Source organism: Pinus tabuliformis, chromosome 9 (genome assembly GCF_031772625.1).
Source record: "Pinus tabuliformis cultivar Carrire ecotype Pingquan chromosome 9, CPIR1, whole genome shotgun sequence".
Taxonomy (NCBI): domain Eukaryota; kingdom Viridiplantae; phylum Streptophyta; class Pinopsida; order Pinales; family Pinaceae; genus Pinus; species Pinus tabuliformis.
Window position 1 is genome coordinate 505652443 of NC_142307.1, and position 24992 is coordinate 505677434.

Sequence of the window (24992 nt, forward strand, 5' to 3'; positions counted from 1 at the left end):
GTCAAGAAACTGGTGATGTAATTTCTCATGTGAATTTCTTATTTTCTCATTTTTCCATATGTTTTCGGTCTCAATTTTTTCAAGAATATAAAGGGCCAAATTTTCCTAAGTGTACTCTACCCTAGCTTGTAAACAATATCAATGTTTTCATTCTGATGTTAAGTAAATAATTCATCCGATCATGCCCTATATTTAACTTAACTTAAATCATATTCATCCTATACACTCCACAAATAGTTTAAAAGATCCGAAAGTTTTCATATCTTCCATGTTACAGTTGCTCTGTCATTTTTGTGTTTGATACCCAGAAAACGCATGACTCCATGCCCAATGGACTTTCCCTGCAATTTTCAAACAAATATTTAAAAACCAACATCAGAACTCAAGAGTAGCCTAATATCTTAAAACAAAAATGTAAATCAAAAAGAGAGTTCCCTCTCTGAAGCAAGAAGGGCTAGATCCCAGATTTGCAAGTCGTTTTTTGGTTACCTCTGGGTTGCTCTCCACGACCTAGGGAAATTATGGAGTGATAACATGGTCAATTGAACAAATTGATTATATTATATATTGAGGAAAAAAAATTGTGCTTTGCTGGATTCTCATCCACATATGATGGTTTTCACATTTATTTGCTCATGGATTTGAAAAAAATATCATTGGTTTTCAATTCTACCTTAAATAGCTCATCAATAAGAAAAAACAATTTCTAGGTTTTTACCTTGTTCAAATTGTAAAAATAAATTATCCATTTGTTAATAACTCAACATAATGTTGCGTTGGTCCATATTATAATATTTAATATGTAATGTCCCACAAAGTATAAGTCAATTATTATTAAACCATCTTTTGGACCGTATTTGACTAGATCAATCAATTCCAAGACAAAATCAATACAATTTCCTTTTGGAGATTGAATCAAAATATGTTCCACTTACTAACTACTTCAATATCAAGTAATTCATACACCCATAACATCGTGCAACCCATTAAAAAGTTACATGCATACCTCCAAAATTCCATTCAACTCTATCTTCCTGACTCCAATTAAACAAACCACTTTTTATTCTTAGCACTGCCAATAAAAATGAACTCTTTAGACCTTGAAAATAATTAGCTACAACCAAGATTTACTGAGTCAAAAACTTTATTAAATCTACGTATTGCACACTATTCCATTTCCACTTTTTGTTTTTTAAATAACCATTGAATTTTATTTGTGCAGGTATTTCCTCATATGGGCAATGTAAAATTTGAATCAAATGCGCACTCCTTTTCATTTTCCCTTTTTTTAAATTTTCAAAGACTAATCATTGATTTCTTATCAAGTGTAGGGAATGAAGGTACTCAACCAGAAGATTCAACCATAGATTTTGTAGGACATCACATGGATTTATGAGGCCAAACACATCTCATACATTCATATTTAACCCCATTCAAAACATACGAAAAAATAATAAGAAAAATGATACTTAAACTAGCTACCAATGACACTTTTTCTTATAGGAGCTCCCCTTGAATTTTTGAAATTTCAACTTCAAGCTCCCTCTAAGGTCAAGCTAGCCACAATTTTCTTTATGCTCCTTTCTTCTCCATATTCTCTTGGTTTTCACTTCTTGATTGGTTTGCTACATGCTGGAAGTATTCAAACCAGGATTTCATCTAATGTGACCAAGAATTAACATCCAAGAAATAACGTAAAGGGCTCAAATCCTTTACTAATATGTTTTCTACTTCTTATGCCATGAATCCGGCAGTCAACATATTTATGCCTGAAACCATTACATAAATAACAATAGCCATAAAATGGTTTTTTTTACCTGAACGTTGATGAGATCAATCTATGAGAATGCTCCTTATCTGACTGCTTCTTCTTCTAGATAGAATTGATTCTTTTACCTTTGTAATTTATTGAAATGTGTCTAAACTTTTGACAATAAAAACACCTTACATTTATCATACCTCTTCTTGTTTCATTCTTTAGCTTCTGATTTTGATGGCAATTAGCATTATTGCTGCTGGAAAATTCAGGCTTGGATTTTTCAACAATCACCCCATTTTCTCCTTTTAGGCTCAATTTGTCCTCTTCTATCATTGCTTCTAATTTATTTTATTGGTTGATATTATCATTTAGGTTATTTTCAATTGCTTCTTCAGTCTTCCTTCTCTTCTCCAACTGGATTTTTAGATTATAATTTTATTCTTGAGAAAAAAATATCTTTTCTCAGAAATATGGAACAATTTCTTCAAATTTGTTTTCTCCAAAGTGAGCTTTTGTATTAGCCTTGCTTGAGATTTATTTTTGGCTTCAAGGATCACTAATCTCCTAAGCCCTTGATCTTCAAAGTCCTGAAATGGAAATACACCTTCCTCATCTCTTGAGGAATCAACTTCAAAACATTTATCATTAACTTCTTCAATGGCCCCAAAATCATCATCATTAGACTTGCAAGGAAAATTCCCATGAATGAAAATACTCTTAGACATAACTTTTACCAATAGAAGAGAGGTTCTTCAGGTTTTGCAGCATTCTTGACTTGTTTCTATCCCTTTTTTTTATATATATTGTTTCCTTTTGTTCTTCTCCATAATCCCATGATCTACCCTCGAGCAATAAACATCCATGGGGACATCTCGCTCTAATACCAATTGTTGGAAATTTCTTCACTACTAAGAGGGAGGGTGAATCCGTAGTGATTTTGATTATACATGTTAGGGCCTAAATCTACCTCAGCCTAAGAGAGGAAAGTCTAGGGTAACATCAAACCACACTTAACCTGGTAGCTAGCCGTAACAAGTCGAGAGAGAGCTCTCTCCTTGTCAATCTCAATGAAAATTTATCAAGGCTTGAGATGACTGATATAAAAACTAATTTTAAGCTAGATATACTTGCTTAGAGGAATTTTTTTAATTTTAATGGTTGGCTGCTAGATTAGATGGGGAAGGTAGCTTTGGGTCCGAGAAATGAACACAAATTTGCAGAGGTTTCTGTGGGGCGAGGTAAGAAAGTGATTTAGAACTTTGAAATGAGTGTAATGGTGATTCTAAAGACTAGTGAGGAGTTGGAGAGGGCATGAAAATGTCATGAATCCTTTTCAAATAGTAGAAAAAATATAAAACTAAATAAACCCTAAGGTAAAGCACTAAAACACGAATGAATTTTACCTTTTACACTTTATTCATTTAGCTATGAAGAGTAAAAGTGATGATGGTACACATAGACATAAGATCATAGAATAACTGAGAAGGAAACTATGCTAATTCACATTACAACAAGAATCCCACAAAATGTTGTAAAACCCTAGTTTATTTCCTTGCCAAGCTGTAGAAATGATGTAAAATAGTGCTCAATGCATCCACAAGAGTCCAACCTTTTCAAATGACTAAAAAAACACATGGTATAGACCTCCAAACCACTTGTGCTATCCATCAGGGGTTAAATCCATGCGAATAAGGGTGGTTTCAACCATATCTAAACTAGGAACACAAAAATAGGTCGTGGAACAGCTTCCCTCTAAAACCTAGGAAACTAATTCATTCAACTCTAAACCACCTATAACTGATGTAATTACCTTATCAAGTCAATTTATATCATTTTTACATTATAGTACATAAATTTACATCATTTCACATCATTAATTTGAAAATAAGAAAGAAAAAGCCGAACTAGAAGAAAACTAGGCAAAAAATAGAGTTTTTGAGCAAAATTGGCACTTTTTCATCTTGTGTGTAGCACCATTTTTGCTGTGCGTAGTGATTTTTCCAAGCTGAATTTGGAGGCCTTCCCCTTCACCAAATTTTCTCCAAGATGGCTTGTTGGAAAGGTCTATCTGTCTACTTTCTAGAACAAGTGGAAGTTTTTAATTTTGTGTCCATTTGCTCTTCCAAATATGAAATCTCCCAAGACTTGCTTCCTGTGTGGCAAAAGAGTGGCAGAAAGGGCATTTTCGAGGTGTTTTTGGCCCTTTTGGAGGTCCAAAACTTCTCAAAATTTCCTAGTAATTTTTGAGCATGCACAAATTTTCATAAGGAATCTAAAAATTCCAAGTCTTTTTTAAATGGAGGTCCCGATCAAAAGCGAGTGCTGGTGGTGCTATGCACCTGTTAGAAAAGTTCGTGTTAAAAATTTATATGCATAGCGCCACTCATTCTATGCATAGCGTCGTTTTAAGATCAAGTTGTAGAGGCATTTTCGGTGTCCAAATTGGGTTCAAGATAGCTCGTTGCAAATCTTATTGAGTCTACCTTCCAACACAACTTGATTTTTTTAATTTGGATTTCATTTGCCTTGTCAAAAGTCAAATATCCCAAGACTGGTCAAAATGTGCAAAATGAGGCTTCCTAAAGGCAGAGTGTTGTTGCAGTCAACTTTTGAAGCTCTTCCTCAACTCTAAATTGAGCTCATGATAGCTCATTGGAAAGCGCTTTTTGTATAATTACCATTTAACTCATCAAGAAAGTCATTTGGCCAACCACGCTAGGAGAAATCTTAATTTTTCCAAGGTCACTTCAGAGATGCATCAATTCTAGTAAGGCAACGGTATTTTTGAAATTTCTCTAAAACCATGACACCTATGTAAAAAGTGAAGGATGTTTTTCTTCCCTGGCATATTTTGGACAAAAATGTCTCTCACATTCTCCAAATTCATTTTTTCTTTCTCAAAAACATCATTTGAGTAAAACCTATCCCAATGTGTGGAACAAGGGGTTTGTCGAAATGAAGTAAAATGAAGGGGATAAGGGGCTTCTAAATTTTTAAGAAAATTTTGGGAAGTAGGGAGCGATGTTAGGAAATATTGGAAAATGGAATTTCAAAGATTTTGTGAGGGGAAGGGGTCCAAAACAGCAAAACACAAGCCTAGCCTAGAAAATTGTCAAATTTTAGCAAGAAACTAGGGTTTGTGGGAAAATGAGGACTTTGAGGGATATCAGTGATGAGAACTGTTTAATAAGGTACATTAAGGATAGGGAAAGGTGTATGAACATCAGGATACAAGATTTGTTGATGATTTGACCACCCAAGAGAAATTACCTTCAAAACCCTAGGAGAGGGAGCCTTACCCAATACAATTGAAGCATGAAAAAGGTGTAAAATGACCCATTGGAAACTGAAATGATGATGACAACTCTTTGAGCAATGGTACACTCGGCTGAATGGTGACATGAACTGACACTTGGAAAACTTTGGAATGAGTGAAAACAAACCCTAGACCTAATACCTAGTGACCAAATTTTATTTGAAGACTCAATGAAATGAAAAAATTTGACCTTGAAATCCTAAAACTACTTTGTAAGAGTATATTTGATCACTGGTGGAAGGCTTCAAAGACTGAAACTAACATTGGCTCCAATGGGGATGGTAGCTCCTTGCAGGTGCGAAGAACTGCAGATATTTTGGAGAGTAGACTAGTGCCTTATCCATTGGGCAATATGAAGTCAATAACTTCAAAACACCCAAAAACCAATTACTATGAAACTTTGACTCAAGACTCATAGTTGAAATGAGTAAGACTAACTCAAAACTGAAACAAGACACTCAAAAGCTGAAACTAGACATTCAGCAACTGAAACAAGACATTCAAAAGCTAAAACTAGACATTCAGCAGCTAAAACTAGACATTCAAAACTGACGAAAACAAAAAATGACTCAAGACTAAAACACAACTGATAAACTGGAAAATATGCTCAAAATGGAGATTATTCAATACAACCTACTCTAGCTATTTCACTCATCATCTGATCAAGTGAAGTGAAATAACCAATGAAACCAAGTATGCATTCTAGCTGTTGTTTGCATTCTCCACAAGTGCTTGCTTATGAACAATAAGAGAGAACTAGTGAAAGGAAACTCCCATAAAAATTTGTAAATAGATCCGTTGAATGATATGGATTCTCTATCTGACTCCAAAAACATTGCATAAGGATCTTGAAATTCATGCACACTCGGACTTAGCTCATCCAATGGATTACTTTTCTTCTCCTCGTACCATGAATACAAACTTTCATCTAAGCTTTTTGACCAGGCTCCTGTTGAAAATGACAAAGAAACCGATTGCCAAATCAAGTTTGTATCAGTACACGTTTCAAGCTCATAGGTAGCTAATGGAGAAGGACTTTGACTGCGGAAATCATCTAACACATCAGCTACTAGATCATGAAAAACTTGAAAATACTGTTGCAACCCATTTTCTATTGAGATTGCATGACTTTCTATAGGCTGCTCATTTGAAGATATACTATGCAAATTTCCCTTCAAAAACTGAAATGATTCAAAACAAAGTGGTACAGAATCATCTTGCATCATTTGATCATATGGTCCAACTTCCAAGTCTTCATTTGCAACTTGACAATCAATGGCATTCAGAGGCTACAACTCTAGATATGAAAAGTCTTGAACAAAGTTTTCATTGCCCTCAAGATGGTCCAGATCAAGACTTGTCGACAATTGATTTCTGATTGTATGAAAGTTGTCTTTGATGAACTGAAACGAAGCAAAACAGGAAGGCAAAGATCCTTCACTTACTTCAAAATTTCTTGCACTTTCCTCCTCACTTCCATAACTGATATGCAATGGCTGATCACTATATTCAAGCTGCTAAAAATGAACTTCCTCCTTCCACAAACCATCTGTTGATTTTTCTACAATATTAGCTTCTATTTGGAGAACATAATCATCATCATACTGATCAAACTGAGGCAAATCATCAGTATAAAATACATCATCAAGCATGCATGTCATATCAACATATCTCTCTTCTACAAGATGATCTATAAAACAATCATTATCAGATCTATGACAACTGGGATAAGAAAGAAAATGTTTTGGATCAGCCACTTGTTCTTCTTCAATCAGCGAGCCATGATCTTGAACATCATACTCATTCCTTGTGGCGATCTTTTGCATCATTTCTTCTACTGCACTTACCAAAATGTTAAGATTTACCTCTAAGGATGTCGATTCCTCTGGATCTATGTTCTTCACCTCTTCTTCCTTCAACTTTGCCCTTCTGATCAGCAAATGAGCCTCTACATCTACTGCACTATTCTACATCTCTTCAAGTGTTGCTAGGTTTCTTTCTCTCAGCTGAAATTCCATTTCCAGATCAAAGGCTTCTAGGTAGTGCAAGAGAGCGGATCCAGGAGGAGGCCTTATATTAACCGGCATCGAAAAATAGACTTGATTAAATCTGGTTGAAAACTATTGTACTGTCTCCCCTGGCTTTCTTTTCAGCTGGTTATACTCTTCTATAATCAAGAAATGGTTCTGTCTGACCACCCACCTGTCAAGGAAAACTTTGACGAACTGCTGGAAATCTGAGATGCTCGCATCAGGCATGGTTTTGAACCAACTCTTGACTTTTCCTTGCAAAGAAAGAGCAAAAAGCCTAATAATAACATCTTCAATACATGTCTCTCAGCAATGATGTTGTCGCGTTCACCATCAAATCTTGGTAGATATAGGTCATGATTTATAAGGAAATCATGGGATATAGGAGGTAAAATCAGAGGCTTGTATCAATCTGGAATTTTACAAGGTATAGGAGTATGTACAGAAGATGTAGAATTAGTCTTGGTCCCTTGAGGCTCATAAGTTCGAATATGGTCATCAAAAGCTTTAGAAAATGGGTCTTGATCAAGCTCAAAGGCATGCAAATCTTTAGTATTCACAATCTTCAAATGGAAGGAATAAAATGTAGGCCGAGGATATTTTCTCAAATACAATATACTTTGTAAAACCTTCTTGACATTCTCAGGAAAAGAGAAGAAATAATTTATAACAAAGAACAAAATGTCTTGGATGAAATGCCAAATTGAATACCTGATCTATCCATATCGTCCTTTAATGTTTTTTCTGGTCAGGTTCGTCCTCCAGTGGGGTCCTTGGATCTAATGTCGAAACTGATTTGGAGTTGTCAGGTGAATGATTTCAGACTTCCGATTTCTGAACGTTGTCCCCCATCAACAATCAGATCTAAACTTGATTACATTTTGCCAAGGAACACAAAACTATGTTCCCCAGTACAGTCGCCATTATGTTAGGGCCTAAATCTACCTCAGACTAAGAAAGGCAGGTCTAGGGTAACATCAAACCATGCTTAACCTGGTAGCTAGCCCTACCAGGTTGGGAGAGGGCTCTCTCCTTGTTAATCTCAATGAAAATATATCAAGGAAGGCTTGAGATGACTGATATAAAAACTAATTTTACGCTAGGTATACTTGCTCAGAGGAATTTGTTTGATTTTAATGGTTGGTTGCTAGATCAGATGGGGACGGCATCTTTGGGTCTAGGAAATGAATATAGATTTGCAGAGGTTTCTTTGGAGCGAGGTAGGGAAGTGTTTTAACACTTTGAAATGAGTGTAATGGTGAGTCTAAATACTGGCGATGAGCTAGAGAGGGCATGCAAATGTCATGAATCCTCTTCAAATAGTAGAAAACATATAAAACTAAATAAACCCTAAGGTAGAGCATTGAAACACCAATGAATTCTACCTTTTACACTTTATTCATTTAGCTATGAAGAATGAAAGAGATGATGGCACACATAAACATAGTATCACCGAGTAACTGAGAAGGAAACTATGCTAATTCACATTACGACAATAATCCCACAAAATGCTACAAAACCCTGGTTTATTTCTTTGCCAAACTGCAAAAATGATGTACAATAGTGCTCAATGCATCCAAAAGAGTCTAACCTTTTCAAATGACTGAAAGAACACATGATATAGACCTCCAAACCACCTGTGCTATCCATCAAGGATTGAATCCATGAGAAGAGGGGTGGTTTCAACCATATCTAAACTAGGAACACAAAAATAGGCAGTGGAATAGCTTGCCTATAAAACCTAGGAAACTAATTCATTCAACTCTAAACCACCTACAACTAATGTATCTACCTTATCAAGTCAATTTTTATCATTTTTACATCATAGTACATCAATTTACATCATGTCACAACATGAATTTGAACATAAGTGAGAAAAAACCAAAATAGAAGAAAACTAGGAAAAAAACAGAGTTTTTGAGCAAAATTGGCAATTTTTCATCCTGTGCGTAGCACCATTTTTTTGTGCGTAGTACTTTTTCCAAGCTGAATTTAGAGGCCTTTCCCTTCACCAAATTTGCTCCAAGATGGCTTATTAGAAATTTCTATCTGTCTAATTTCTAGGAGAAGTGGAATTTTTGAATTTGGTATTCATTTGCTCCTCCAAAAATGCAATCTTCCAAGACTGCTTCCTGTGTGGCAAAAAAGTGGCAGAAAGGGAAATTTTGAGGTGTTTTTGACCCTTTTGGAGGTCCAAAACTTGTCAAATTTTCCTAGTAATTGTTGGAAATAATACTGAGAGGGGGGGTGAATCAGTATTATCTAGCAATTTAACAAATCTTCCTTATTTGATCTTTTGAATTATTCTTGCATATCAGTACCATAAAATAATGAGCATGAACAAAGAAAATAGACAGTCACACCAAAGAACACAAGATGTAAGGTGGAAACCCAATGTGGGAGAAAACCACCTGCTGCAATATGTCTCTATCTTCTTTCAATTTAGAAATTCTTTTACAATGATTTTGTACTGGTGCAGTCCTTTACCAGTACGCAGGCTGCAACCTGCAGAGAGCTACAACTCTCTCTCGTTCTCCAGTCTCTCCTGGAAGGGAGCTACAACCCCCTACTTCTTTTCATGAAGAATCAAATGATCAACAAGTATACAACAGTTACAGTCCACTACAGTTATCAGATCAGTAATCACAGAACTAACCCAGAACACCTTATGAACAGAAAAATACAGTCAACAGATCATCTTAAGACAGGGACGCAATTTTTCTTTCTGTGGCCTGCGACTGGACGCAGTTTTACCTTCTGCTGCTCTGCGTACCGACGCACTGTTCCTTTAAACTGCTCTGCGTACCGGCGCACCCAACAATACTATCGCGCCGCGTCTTTTGCTTCAGAGACGCACCCAATAATACTATCGCGCCGCGTCTTTCGCTTCAGAGACGCACCTGAGCCCTTACTGTACTGCGTCTCGGCGCACTTGCACTTCACTGAACCTGCGTCCCTTCAGATATAAAAGATATGAAGACTTCAGAACTAGCCCAAACAGTCAGATCTGCAGATCTGATCATGCGCCATAGAGATCACAGTCCATTAGAAGATTCGCCCTCATAGATCTGGACTAGATCACACCAAAAGATATTCAACCAAAGATGATGATAAATCCAAATGAACTCCTTTGCTTTATATAGGCAAGCTCCTCCCCAAAACATGGAACAATACCACGAGCCGACACCATAGAAACACAAAACCGTCGGCTAGATACCACACAAGAAACCCCCTCGTGCTTTTCTCTGTCTTGAAATGTGTACACTGGGTGGACGCACCCCCTGAACGGCTGGCCTGCGTCCCTGGACGCGGATTCTGCATGGTATACCTGCGGGGACGCACTTTCTGAACAGATTTCCTGCGTCCTTCTTAAAAATAGAGAGTTGATCATCAAGAATAGTGATCTACCACCTGAATGGGTTGCCATCAAGGACAACACCTGAATCATAATGCCAACAATCTCCCCCTTTGGACTTGATGGCAACCTCATGATCTTCAGCTTCATTCTCCCCCTTTGACATCAAGGGCAAAGGGTATGCTCCCCCTACGCTCATGCTCCTCCAGATCTGCAAATAACCAGAAATCCACCATGAAAGAGATAGAGACATATTGCAGCTATTTCCAAGATCTCCTTCTTCATAATGCCAACAATGCATTATGTGCTCCCCCTGAGCCTGTACCACCAATAAGAAGAGGTTCAACAAGATGATGCATCAACAACCCCCAGTTTTTGCCTGAGGTATTCAAAAGTGTCCCTGGGCAACGGTTTGGTGAAAATATCAGCAACTTGTTCCTTAGAAGGAACATACTCCAACTTGACCTTCTGTTCAAGTACTTGTTCCCGGAGAAAATGGTACTTGATTGGTATGTGCTTGGTTTTTGAATGCATAACCGGATTCTTTGAGATGCTGATTGCACTTGTGTTGTCACATAAGATAGGGATTGGAGGTGTACAAGTGATTTGATAATCCTGCAAGGTCTGCATCATCCAAAGGAGTTGGGTGCAACAAGATGCAGCAGCAACATATTCCGCTTCAGCTGTAGACAAGGCAATTGAACTCTGTTTCTTGCTGAACAAAGATACCAGTCTGGAACCCATAAAGAACGCACCACCACTTGTGCTTTTCCTGTCATCCACGCTTCCGGCCCAATCTGCATCTGTATAAGCATGAAGAGTGAGATCTGTATCTCTAGGATACCATAAGCCATAATTTTGAGTCCCTTGAAGATATTTGAAAATTCTCTTCACTGCCTGAAGATGAGTCTCCTTCGGATTTGCCTGAAATCTTCCAACTATTCCAACTGCATGCATGATGTCTGGTCGGGTACCTGTCAAATATAGTAAACTTCCAATCATAGATCTGTAGGTTGGTTGATGTACTGCTGCAGATTCATCATTTGCACTGAGACTACATCCTGTGACCATGGGTGTACATACTGGTTTTGCATCTTCCATGCCATATTTCTTCAAAATCTGCTTGAGATACTTGGTTTGAGATAAAAGGATTCCTCCTTCCTTTTGTTGGATTTGCAAACCAAGGAAGTATGTCAGTTCTCCTAGTAAGGACATTTCAAATTCTTTCTGCATGACCGAGGCAAAGCTTTGACTCATAGCTTCTTCATTGCTGCCAAAAATAATGTCATCTACATACACAACAAGTATTAGCAATTTGTCATTTTCAACTTTTATATACAGATTGCTATCTGCTGAACCTTTTGAAAAACCTTGTTGATGAAGATATTTGTCCAACCGGTAGTACCAAGCCCTTGGGGCTTGTTTGAGACCATAGAGAGCCTTTTTCAATCGGCATACAAGATTTGGATCATTTCCAAGAATGAACCCATCTGGCTGTTCAATGTACACTTCTTCTTCCAAGTCTCCATTCAGAAAGGCTGATTTTACGTCCATTTGAAATACTTTGAAGTTCTGAAAACTTGAGAGAGCAAGGAACATTCGGATGGCCTCAAGTCTTGCAACAGGAGCAAAAGTTTCTTCAAAGTCTATTCCTTCTTGCTGCGCATACCCTTTACATACAAGTCTGGCTTTGTTTCTAATTACTTCTCCATTTTCATTCAATTTATTTTTGAAGACCCATTTAGTTCCGATAACATTCTTATCCTTTGGTCTAGGAACCAGCTCCCAAGTGTTGTTCTTTTCGATTTGCTCAAGTTCTTCATCCATTGCTTTCACCCAACATTCATCTTTGCATGCCTCTTTCACATTTTGTGGTTCAGTAGAGGAGAGTAATGCCAAATAGCTTGAAGCTTCTGCAACTGTTCTTCTAGTTTGTATACCTGCTTCTTTCTGTCCCATGATCTGAGATTCTGGATGGTTCTTCTGAACATATCTGGATGGAGTCTTTTCTTCTATTCTTGTTCGTTCTTCTGCGTCTTCATGAGGTTCTTCTTGAGATTCTTCTTGAGGTTCTTCTTCTTCATCATTCTGTTTTTGAGGGTAGCTTTCATCTTCTTCGATGTCTTCACGATGTATTTGCCTAGGAATGTATCCCTTCTCATCAACCACTACATCAATGCTGTCAACAATTCTGCCAAGTCTTTTATTGTAGCATTTGTATGCTTTGCTATGTGGAGAATAGCCAAGAAGAATGCCTTCATCTGCTCTAGGATCAAGTTTGCCAAGCTGCTCTTCAGTATTCTTGATATAGCATTTGCTCCCAAAGATTTTGAAGTGCTTTACCGAAGGAGTTTTACCACTCCAGAGCTCATGAGGAGTTTGAGTGTTGTTCACCCGGACATTTGTCTTGTTGAGAATAATAACCGCAGCATGTGCAGCTTCACCCCAGAAAGTTGCGGGAGTTCCTGATTCATCAAGCATAGCACGAGCCATTTGTTGGATTGTTCTGTTCATTCTTTCAACAACTCCATTTTGCTGAGGAGTTCTAGCCGTAGAGAATTCTCTCCTTATCCCATGTTCATCACAAAAATCGAAAAATTCATTTGAAGTAAATTCCCCACCTCTGTCGGATCTGAGGCACTTAATTTTGTGACCTGATTCATTTTCAACCAAGGCTTTGAAGGATTTGAATTTTTCGAATGCTTCATCTTTGTGCTTCATAAGTCCTAACCAAACAAACCTGGAGAAATCGTCAATAAATAATATCAAGTATTCCTCTCCTCTAGGTGTTCTTTTCCTGAATGGTCCACATACATCTGTATGTACTAGCTCAAGAGGCATGCTAGCTGATCCTTCTTTCTCTAGAAAGTTAGTCCTGGTTTGTTTTCCAAACTGACATGCATATGGTGTTGTCGGGAATTTTGATATCTGGAAGATCGCGAACTGCCTGATATTTGCATGCTTTCCTTATTTGTGAGAAGCTTAGATGTCCCAATCTTCGATGCCATAACCAGTGCTCTTCATCCTTGCTTAGATAGCATTGTTGTTGTCCTTCTTCAAATATGTATAGATTATTTGGAGTTCTTTTCCCTTTGAGAACTGTTTTTCCTGTATCAAGATCACGAACAAGACATCCATTTGATCTGAATATAACCTCGGTTCTTTGATCACACATCTGGCTGACACTTAGTAGATTATGCTTCAATCCATCAACAAACAAAACATTTCCAGCCTTAACATCTTCTTTTAAAGGAGCAATACCTTTTCCTTTTATAGTTGCAGGAGTATCATTTCCAAAAGAGACTTTCTTTCCCTTTTCTAAAATAGAATAAGACTCAAGTTTTTCTTTATCACCTGTCATATGCTTCGAACATCCACTGTCAATGTACCATAGATTTTCCTGTCCTTCTGCATAAAACGCTATCCCACATCTTTCTGTTTGAGGTTCTTTTATTCTCCATGTTTTGGTTCCTGAGGCTTGTTCCTTTTTCCGTTCTTGTTCCTTTCTTTCCTGAAACCTGCTTCTGCATTCAAAGTCTTCATGACCAAAATTATTGCAAATAGAACATTCAACTTCATTTTCAAGAGCCGAAAAGCTGTTATAGGTCTTTTTTGTAATCCCTGTCATACTTCTTTGTTTTTGAGCTTCCCTAGTCATGATTGTTTTATACGCAACACATTGAGCTGCTTTGTGACCAAAGTTATGGCAAGAAAAGCATTGTCCATTGAAGAAGCTTCTGCGGTTATTGAATCTACCAGCCAACTGATTGTAATTTCTATTTTCATCTATTCTTGAACCAAACTGGGAAGATTTTACCTGTGGCTGGTTGTGGCTTTTGTTCACCCTTAAGCTGGATTGCCCCTGATAGTTTCTGTTTGAAGTTTGTCCCTGCTTTACCTGATGATCTTCATTGTGCTTTTGCTCATTTCTTCTTGCTGCATCAAGATAACTTTTTGAAGTGGATGCTTGAGAAGTTTCTCCATTATAGCCCAGACCTGTCTTATTTAGTGGAGACCGCTGCACACTGATAATCTCATCCAAAGTTTCAGATCCTTTGACAAACTTGAGATTAATAGCTTTTGTTTTCTCAATTTCTTTTCTAAGACCAACAATTTCACCTTCTAATTTTTCAAGATGTTTTTCCTTTTCATCAATTTGAAATTGTAGAGTATCAATGATCATGTTCTTTTCTTCTATACATCTCTTGAGCCTAGTAATTTCATCATAAAGGTTATCCACATCTACAGCATCCTCATAATCATCATCTTCAAATGCCATTAACAACCTATATTTATTACCTTGTTCATCTTCATCACTGTTTGATAAGCCATCACTATCTTCATGGGTGTAATAGCTTTTCTTATTTGCACTTTGTTTCTTGTTCCATCTAGCTGGTTCCTTTCCTTTATCCTTATAAGGACATTTTGCAGCATAATGACCTACTCTCCCACAAGCAAAGCATTTGAAGGGTAGCTTACCTCTGAACCTTCCAGAACCCCTTTGAAGATTTCTGACAAAATTTGATTCTTCTTCCTCTTCTTCTGGAACATGGCTTGCTTCATAGTGATCTTCTTTGCCTGATGCCTTAAAAGCAGCCTCCCTTCTGTCTGATGGACCTCCCTTTCTCATTTCATAAGCAGTTAGAATTCCATGTAGCTGAGACATAGTGAGAACACGGAGATTTTCTTTTTCTTCTATTGCAGATACTTTAGATTCAAACTTGGGGGATAATGATCTTAGAATCTTTTGAACTACTATAGACTCTTTTACTTCTTCACCCAAATTTTTCATACAATTAACAATCTCATCTACCCGAAGAAAATAATTAGCTACACTTTCATCATTATACATCTTGAGAGTCTCATATTGAATCCTGAGAGTTTGAAGTTTAGCTTGTTTTACCTGTTCATCTCCTTCATAGCTCGTGATCATTTTGTCCCATATTTCTTTTGCTGATTTGAAGTGCATTACCTTCATGAATTCTGTTTGGGATATACTTCCTAATAGAGTACTAACTGCTTTTGCATTTGTTTCATACTTCTTTTTCTCAGCTGGATCTGTAGGAGTGGCTGAAGGAAAAGCATAGCCTGTTTCTACAATGTCCCAAACTTCTGTACCAAGAGATTGAAGATATGCAGTAACTCTTACCTTCCAATAATTGAAGTTTGTCCCATCAAAAACCGGTGGCCTGATTGATGCTTCTCTCTCGTAGTTGCTCATGATGAACGATCTACCTTCAAGCGATCAAGCTTTTCTGAAGGACCTGCTCTGATACCAATTGTTGGAAATAATACTGAGAAGGGGGGTGAATCAGTATTATCTAGCAATTTAACAAATCTTCCTTATTTGATCTTTTGAATTATTCTTGCATATCAGTACCATAAAATAATGAGCATGAACAAAGAAAATAGACAGTCACACCAAAGAACACAAGATGTAAGGTGGAAACCCAATGTGGGAGAAAACCACCTGCTGCAATATGTCTCTATCTTCTTTCAATTTAGAAATTCTTTTATAATGATTTTGTACTGGTGCAGTCCTTTACCAGTACGCAGGCTGCAACCTGCAGAGAGCTACAACTCTCTCTCGTTCTCCAGTCTCTCCTGGAAGGGAGCTACAACCCCCTACTTCTTTTCATGAAAAATCAAATGATCAACAAGTATACAACAGTTACAGTCCACTACAGTTATCAGATCAGTAATCACAGAACTAACCCAGAACACCTTATGAACAGAAAAATACAGTCAACAGATCATCTTAAGACAGGGACGCAATTTTTCTTTCTGTGGCCTGCGACTGGACGCAGTTTTACCTTCTGCTGCTCTGCGTACCGACGCACTGTTCCTTTAAACTGCTCTGCATACTGGCGCACCCAACAATACTATCGCGCCGCGTCTTTTGCTTCAGAGACGCACCCAATAATACTATCGCGCCGCGTCTTTCGCTTCAGAGATGCACCTGAGCCCTTACTGTACTGCGTCTCGGCGCACTTGCACTTCACTGAACCTGCGTCCCTTCAGATATAAAAGATATGAAGACTTCAGAACTAGCCCAAACAGTCAGATCTGCAGATCTGATCATGCGCCATAGAGATCACAGTCCATTAGAAGATTCGCCCTCATAGATCTGGACTAGATCACACCAAAAGATATTCAACCAAAGATGATGATAAATCCAAATGAACTCCTTTGCTTTATATAGGCAAGCTCCTCCCCAAAACATGGAACAATGCCACGAGCCGACACCATAGAAACACAAAACTGTCGGCTAGATACCACACAAGAAACCCCCTCGTGCTTTTCTCTGTCTTGAAATGTGTGCACTGGGTGGACGCACCCCCTGAACGGCTGGCCTGCGTCCCTGGACACGGATTCTGCATGGTATACCTGCGGGGACGCACTTTCTGAACAGATTTCCTGCGTCCTTCTTAAAAATAGAGAGCTGATCATCAAGAATAGTGATCTACCACCTGAATGGGTTGCCATCAAGGACAACACCTGAATCATAATGCCAACAGTAATTTCTAAGCATGCATAACTTTTCATAAGGAATCCAAAAATGCCAATTTGTCCTCAAATGGAGGTCCCTATCAAAAGCGACCACCGATGGCGCTACGCATCTGTTGGAAAAGCCCATGTTAAAAATTTCTATGCATAGTGCCACTGATTCTTTGCGCAGTGCCATTTTCAAATCAAGTTTTGGAGGCCTTCTTAGTGTCCCAATTGGGTTCATGATAGCTTGATGAAAGCCTATTGAGTCTACATTCCAACAGAACTTGAGTTTTTCAATTTGGAGTTCATTTGCCATGTCAAAAGTCAAATCTCCCAAGACTGGTCAAAATGTTCAAAATGAGGCTGCCTAAAGGCAGAGTGCTGTTGCATTCAACGTTTAAAGGTCTTCCTCAACTCCAAATTGAGCTCATGATGGCTCATTGGAAAGCTCTTTGTGTCTAATTATTAATTAATGCATCAAGCAAGTCGTTTGGCCAACCAAGCTAGGAGAAAGCTTGATTTTCCCATGGTCACTTCAAAGGTGCATCAATTCTCCTGAGGCAACTATGTTTTTGACATTTCTCTAAAACCATGATACCTGTGTAAGAAGTGAAGAAGTTTTTTCTTCCTTGGCCTATTTTGGACAAAAACCTCTCTCACTTTCTCCAAATTCATTTTTTCTTACTCAGAAACATCATTTGAGTAAAACCTATCCCAATGTGTGGAACAGGGGATTTGTCGAAATGAAGTGAAATGAACGGGATAAGGGGCTTTTAAATTGTTAAGAAAATTTTGGGAATTAGGGAGCGATGTTAGAAAATAGGGGAAAGTGGAATTTCAAATATTTAGTGAGGGCGTCGAAAATGGAAAAACACAGACCTAGCCTAGAAAATTGTCAAATTGTAGCAAGAAACTAGGGTTTGTGGGAAAATGAGGAATTTGAGGGATATCAATGATGGGAAGTTTTTAATAAGGTACATTAAGGATAGGTAAAGGTGTATGAACATCAGGATACAGGTTTTGTTGATGATTTTAGCATCCAAGAGAAATTACCTTCAAAACCCTAAGAGAGGGAAATGAGCCTTACCCAAGTACAACTAAAGCATCAACAAGGTGTAAAATGACCCATTGGAACCTGAAATGATGATGACAACTCTTTGAATGATGGTACACTCGGCTAAATGGTGACATGGACTGACACTTGGAAAACTTTGGAATGAGTGAAAACAAACCCTAGACCTAATACCTAGTGACCAAATTTTATTTGAAGACTCACTGAAATGACAAAATTTGACCTTGAAATCCTAAAAATACTTTGTAAGAGCATATTTGATCACTGGTGGAAGGCTTCAGAGACTGACACTAACAATACAGATTTTAACTCTTTTTACCAAAACATAAGATTAAGTAATCTATTAGCTACACTTATAAAACCATCATGAAATCAATATACAAAAACATGTAGAACCAACATAGCATCATTGTAAAACACCATACATGATATCAAAGAGGACACAAATGTAAAACCCCCTCTAAGGAAAAAACCACCTGATGTTATTGTTGCACAAATATTCTATTAAGTATTGAATTTTCTTTTACATAGAATATCTAGCACCCACTAGCTATAAGACTTGACTATTATGATAGTTTGATAGAAACATTAGTTTGAAAGACTCTTCTTTCATGACTCTATGAAAAACCATTTGTTGGAAGCCACCACAACTAACAAGCCTCGCCCAATTCTACTCCACATACATACCAATATCATAACAACTATTAAAAAAACCTGGAGCCATCAAGCCAAGAAACATAATCATAGCATATGCACATAATCCAGACACTCACTCATCTGTCCTAACCATACACACTCAATCCATTTGCAATACATGCCCAAGTTGACATCAATGCCAACCACCAATCGCTGCAACACAACAACAACATCGTCAATGTACCTGCAACACACACATCTCCACATAACCTATCAAGTTGACATTAATGTGAACCATCAACTCATCATCAATGCCAAAATGTAGTTCCAATCCATTTAGCTCTAAGGAATAGGAGAAGACCCAACTAAAACATTGATTTTTAATTCTCCTGATCTTAAGCCTAATTCAACCATTCATTTTTCAGTCTCTCAATCTTAATTTGCACCCCTCATTAGCTCTAATATCACTAAAAACGTGGAAATATTCTATTGAAGAGAAACCTTTTGTTGCTTTCATTTTTATTTTTTTTCCTTTAGAGAGGAGCCCTTCACCAAATGCTACATAAGAAGGAGTTTGTTAAAGCAGTGAGAGAAATTACCTGTTTTTCTTTGCCTAGATCCCCCAATAGAAGGCATAAGCTTAACCTTAGTTATTCGTCATGTATCCTAAGCCCCATGAATACTATGCAACTTCAAGTTTCTCAGAGACACAAAGTACCCCTCCCTTCTTTCCACCATTATATTATTAAAAAATATTTATTAAAATTAAAAAATATATTTAACACACACTATATATGAGTAGATATATATTTCAAATTTATAAATAACTTATTTTATTTTTATATTATATAAAATTTATAATTTAATACTGGATAAGTGTTTTTAGTGTCTCGATAAAAATAATAATAATATAAAAACGTGTAATATGCAGTGGCGTTGCATAGTACCTCCCTTTTATGCAAAAAGTAATGGATAGTAATTATTGAATACTTGAACAAATTCATAAATGGACTAGATAACCTTAGAGAAAAATAGAGATAGTTGCATAGATAATTTTGGATGAAAGGTTAATCCCAATAGCATCATTTCTTACAAAAATTAAGAGTTTATTGAATTCAACTTTTATGGTGTGTTTTTGGAAGCACTTCACTTACATAAATAATCATGGATATGTGTATAACACAAATATTGATCTTCCTCCCATGTGTTTTCATATTTTAAAGAAAAATGTGTGTGGAATATGTATCTATGTCTATTTTTTGAATTTATCACTTCTAAGCTTCCTTGTTCCTGAGAACTTAAGAAGTGTTGATAAAAATATCCATAAACAGTTGGTGGGGTGTTGGGGGCATTAGAAATTTTCTTCATATTCTCTAGAAATTTCCCTAAAAATTAGAATATTAAAAAGATATATTTTGATCTACATAATAAAAAAAAATTTAGTTGATTCAACTACGCACAAAATGCTAACACAAATTTCCAAATTTTCATTAATGGCAGAGTCTTCACTACATCCTTAAAAAAATAAGATTAAGATGTGGAGGGTACATTAGCACCTGTGGATCATCAAAAAGGCTCATACGTTGCTCACTTAATATTAATATAAAATAGGGATGATATGATTTAGGAACCAAGATTAATTTTAAAACAAGTTAGTGTGTGGTTTTTAAAAAGTGATACGATGATCAGTTGTACGGCTCTAGACCAAACCTGCCCAGAAAGCAGAGTTACAACTCGACACGTAAATTGTAAAATAATTTTTTAATATAAAAGTAATATTTTTTTATTTTTTTAAGGTATAGTGAGTTACAGCTCTTCATGTACAATGTAAAATAATTTTTTAGTATAAAAGTAAGATTTTTCAATTTTTTTTAATGGTATATTGTAATAAGAAAATTGTACAAATTATGTCAATTTTATTTTTATTTTCAAATTAATGTTTTATATATTATTTTTTATATGTGACAGAAAAAAAATTTGTGGTTAATAGTTTAGACCCATCAAAAAATGAAGTTTGCAAATTTTAAATATTTTATAAATGATTTTAATTTTGAAAAAAAAATATTTGTAATTTTATTTTTGAAATAAAAAAATTAATATGATAATTTTTTAAAAACATTAATAAACTTTATAAATTGTTTAATAAACTTTATAAATTGTTTAAAAATTTGGGAGATCAATTTTTTTTTGACTTTCAATATAAACGGCGTAAAAAAGTAAAATCATTTCAAATAAATATCTATTATTTATAAATAAGATTAAATTTTAACTTCGATAATAAGAAGAGAGACTGATTTTCCATGAGTGACGCATATTTTTTTTACCAGAGTTAGAATTATTAATTTTTTTAAAATATAGTTTTTTGGTGTATTTATTTAAAATAAAATAGAAGTTAATTATAATTATCTTTAATTTTATCAAAAATAATTTACAAACTATATATATAATAAAATATTTTATATTAAATATTATAATATTTTGAGTCAATACATAATGATGATCATAATAATTAAAGTCTATTCAAATTAATATGGTTTATTAAATTAAGAGATGGAAAAAGATTAATTGAGATTTTTTACACTCAAATAGAAGCTGATTTTCGTCTTCAATCTTTTTAGTATTCATGATTGGTACTTAACTTGTTGCTTGAGTAACCTTGATCTATTTAGCTGGGCCACCCCAACCTTTTTACAAATAAAGTCTCAAATAATTGCCTTTCATCACTCAATGCTTTAATAAAACACCCTTTCATTAGATATTCTAAACTTACAAACTAAAAATAATAATATATTTATCTCATATATATATATATATATATATAAAATAAATTCCAAATTCAAAAGCTTGCTTTCACATTTAGAAATATTTATTTATTTTATGAGAAAATAAATATATGTAAACCATAAAACCCATTAATCATACTGAATATGTAACCAAAATCCTTTCGAAAGAACAATATGAAAGTAGCCCGGACCAAGAATGAAATTCAATATATCCACAATGAAAAATAGCAATATGATGGAAGCACCGTACAAAGGAAATTTAGACCACGATTTATACATCGATGTATATAGTTCTCATTCTTTGACACCATCCATCTAAAAGCTCTAACAAACTATGGTGGAAAGGATACCTAGGAACCAGGAGAGGGAACCACCCTACCAACAAAGCACATGGATGAGTTGTTTCAATTACATATAGTAAGGAAATTATACAGTCTTATTTAGTCAATATGTACAAAGTTTTCAATAATGTTTAGGAAAACCCAAAGTTAAGGAAAGCATTATTCTGCAAAAGAGAAATAACCTTATCTAATTGCTCGATTATAAATTGTAGATTATCCCCAAATTGAACATAAAGGCCTCAGATTAAATCCAGTAACGAAATAAATCATTGGTTTTATAAAGTTGGTATTAACCACGAAGATCTTATAGACTCCTAAAAAAGGTTATATTTTTTCCTCCGGTTCGGTTCAAAGTCGAAAAGGCAAAAAACCTTTTAGTTGAAGTTATTTAGGTATATTGTTCTGATTTATTTTAGTAGTATGGAGCAAATAAAGAAGAACGTAATCTGCATACAAATAGCAAAACAGCGGATAAACCTAATGGAGCAGGTTACCGGAGTATCAGTAAAAAAATTGAAAAATCTCTTCCTATTTTTCATACAACATTATTTCCATTTTAATCTACAAATTTCAGACAACAATATTTTCAGTTTAAACTCCATCCTAGCCGATGACCTAGGAGGCACTGCGGTAAGCAGTTGCATTCCAACGCTCTCTAAATCCAAGATAAGGCAAACGTTCATCTATAAACCCATTGTCGTAATCCTATTGAGGAGAATGATCAATGGCTATCAGTAGGCCACATCGGGACCAATGACCGAACAACGTTAACAGAAACCACGTTTTTCGCACATTAGACAGTCAGTCATGTAGAAACTCATTGACATAATCCTGAGTGATGAATACCTATCACGTCGTACTTTAGACATCAATGACTGAACAGCATGAACAACTCCTCTTTCTTTTTAAAAGCCTCCATTCTATAAGAGGCCTTATAAAGTACCCTCATAAGAGGTTTTAATCCAAAGATTAATACTATAGCATACTGGAAAGCTCTCTAAATGCCACATACGAGAAGATAGTCAGACTTGTTGAAACCCATTGATATTAAACAGAAAACCGTTGATACAATACATAGAAGAGTGATGAATACCTATTGGAGGCCAATGACATACTTGGAAGTTAAGTCAAATCATTTGACACCTGCGTTTACGTAAAGGCCAATTTCAGAAGTAAATTTCCCTTTCGGAGATAAGGATTATTTTCTAAATCATAGAGGCAATCCATTTTCTCAAAATGCAATTGCGTAAATTCTTTCTAAATGCAATCCCGTCCATTTTGTTAACATATGATACACAAACGTATGCTTTTATGCCAATTCATTGAAATTCCTTTTCCTGAAAGTCTAATATATATGGTAGTGTAATTAATCACAAAGCAATCTAAATAAATCTTTACTTAACCAAAGAAAATATTTGGCTAGTCAACACAATCTTCAACATTTGTGATCCCATGATATCTTCAAGAGCTATGAACGCTTCATGGAACCACACTGATCAAAAGATGTGGTGTATGATAGCGATACTCCGACGCATCAGATTGATCTAATTACACACTAAATTTCTGTACTTCAAGCAAACATATACAGAGCTTAGTGCAGGTTGTAGCTACTGACATCATTTGGAAAAACTCGGTCCACGTCCAGGTTCATCTACTTCTGCGAAGAAGTGCCGAAGCCAAATCTTGAAGATCTCCATGGTCGCTGTTGGGGTGTTTCTGTCCAGCTAAACTCTCACAGACCTGGGATACGTCGTTTCGTTCAGCTGTAGACAAAGTACTGAAGGCGCTCATGCTGTAGTCTCCCTGCATGCAGGAGAAACTATATGATCTCTCTTCTTCTCTCACCTCGCCATGGTAATTATCAACTGCAACATTTTCTAATGGGTTTGGTTGCATGTTTCCACAAGGGAAAGAATGCCGTTCGTAAGGAGCATCTCTATTAAATATTGAAGCTGAGATGTGGGATTTCTTGCCATTTATATCCTCAGGAATATCAACATCGAGTAGAGCTCCGGGTACGCTATGATAACCGTCAAGCTGAGCATAGAGAGCGGCTAGTTTTCCGTTTAAACTCGCAACCTGCCATGCAAGAAAGGGTTTCAATGTTCTAAAGCATCATCGAGTATTACATATGTGAAAAGTCAATACTGAAATATACACGGCTAGCCAATTTAGAAGTTTATATCCGTCGAACACATCACAGGTTTGTGTAGTTTGCTCCAAAGCATCTTGTTACCATTTACCATGCTGTTACGAGTGTCTGGTATTGATTTTTTTTTTTTTTTTTATATACATAATAGAGAAATAAACACAGTGTCAGTTTTAAGGTCTTGTTATAGAATATGTGATTGTTCAATATCAAGTGAATTGTAGCTTCAGTCTTCTAGTTCCAAGTTATTTAGGTTATGTTTTATATTAATCGCATTACTCGATATATGAAATTCTAATGTGTTTTAAACAAAATTCAAATTAAATTAAATAGGGCTGTCTTGTCAAAAAGGGAAAAAAATAAATCGGCAATGCAATCTAAGAAAAGAGATTGGTTGAATTTAATAAAAAACAAACAAACAAACAAAGGTTGACCGAGATTGCCAAACTTTGCAGTTGGAGCCGTTACGATCTGGAGCTCAAACTTGATTTGAATGTCTGTAAATTTGACGACAAATTGGCCGTCACGTTGAATGTCATAGGAGATACGAAGCATATCTTTTTCAATATTGCGGAATTTGTAACATCCTCAATGTAAAATCAGTTATGAAGAGTAATTTTTAAAAAGAGTTACGAATCAAAAACTAATTCTTGATATTGGTAAAGCAGAATGGGGATGAAAACAGGAAAGAAAAGGCAATCTGAGGGCGCTCGGGGGTTTTTAGTTCTTCATCATATGCACCTCTCGGGGGTGTGGGTTGCACTTACCTCTTCTTTGCTTCGTTGGGGTCGTCTGTTTCAAGAAAAGTCTGCCAGTTTTGGCTATTAAGGAAGACACTCTGTTTTGAATGGGAGTTGTGACTGTAGTCACCACCCCTACGTCCCTCAATCTGCTAACAAATTCTTGCATCTTTTTTTCCATGCACCGCTTAATGCTGCGGCTGAGAACTATCGCTGTTTGCCCACCCTCCAGAGGTGCAGTCTCGCAGAAGAAAAAGATCTTAGACGGCCACTACTTCATCTGGATCACAACTATGATAAAGAATGGAATCACATTTTG

General features: G+C 36.2%; 1 protein-coding gene across 1 annotated transcript in view; it reads right to left on the reverse strand.

Moving 5' to 3' along the window:
* Window positions 1–22565: 22565 nt before the first annotated feature.
* LOC149149426 (LOB domain-containing protein 33-like) overlaps window positions 22566–24992 on the reverse strand; it is a 103860-nt gene continuing 101433 nt past the window's right edge. The window contains exon 2 of the mRNA XM_089441048.1: window positions 22566–23863. Coding sequence (XP_089297174.1) covers window positions 23432–23863 — 432 coding nt within the window. The 3' untranslated portion in view covers window positions 22566–23431. The remainder of the gene's footprint in view (window positions 23864–24992) is intronic.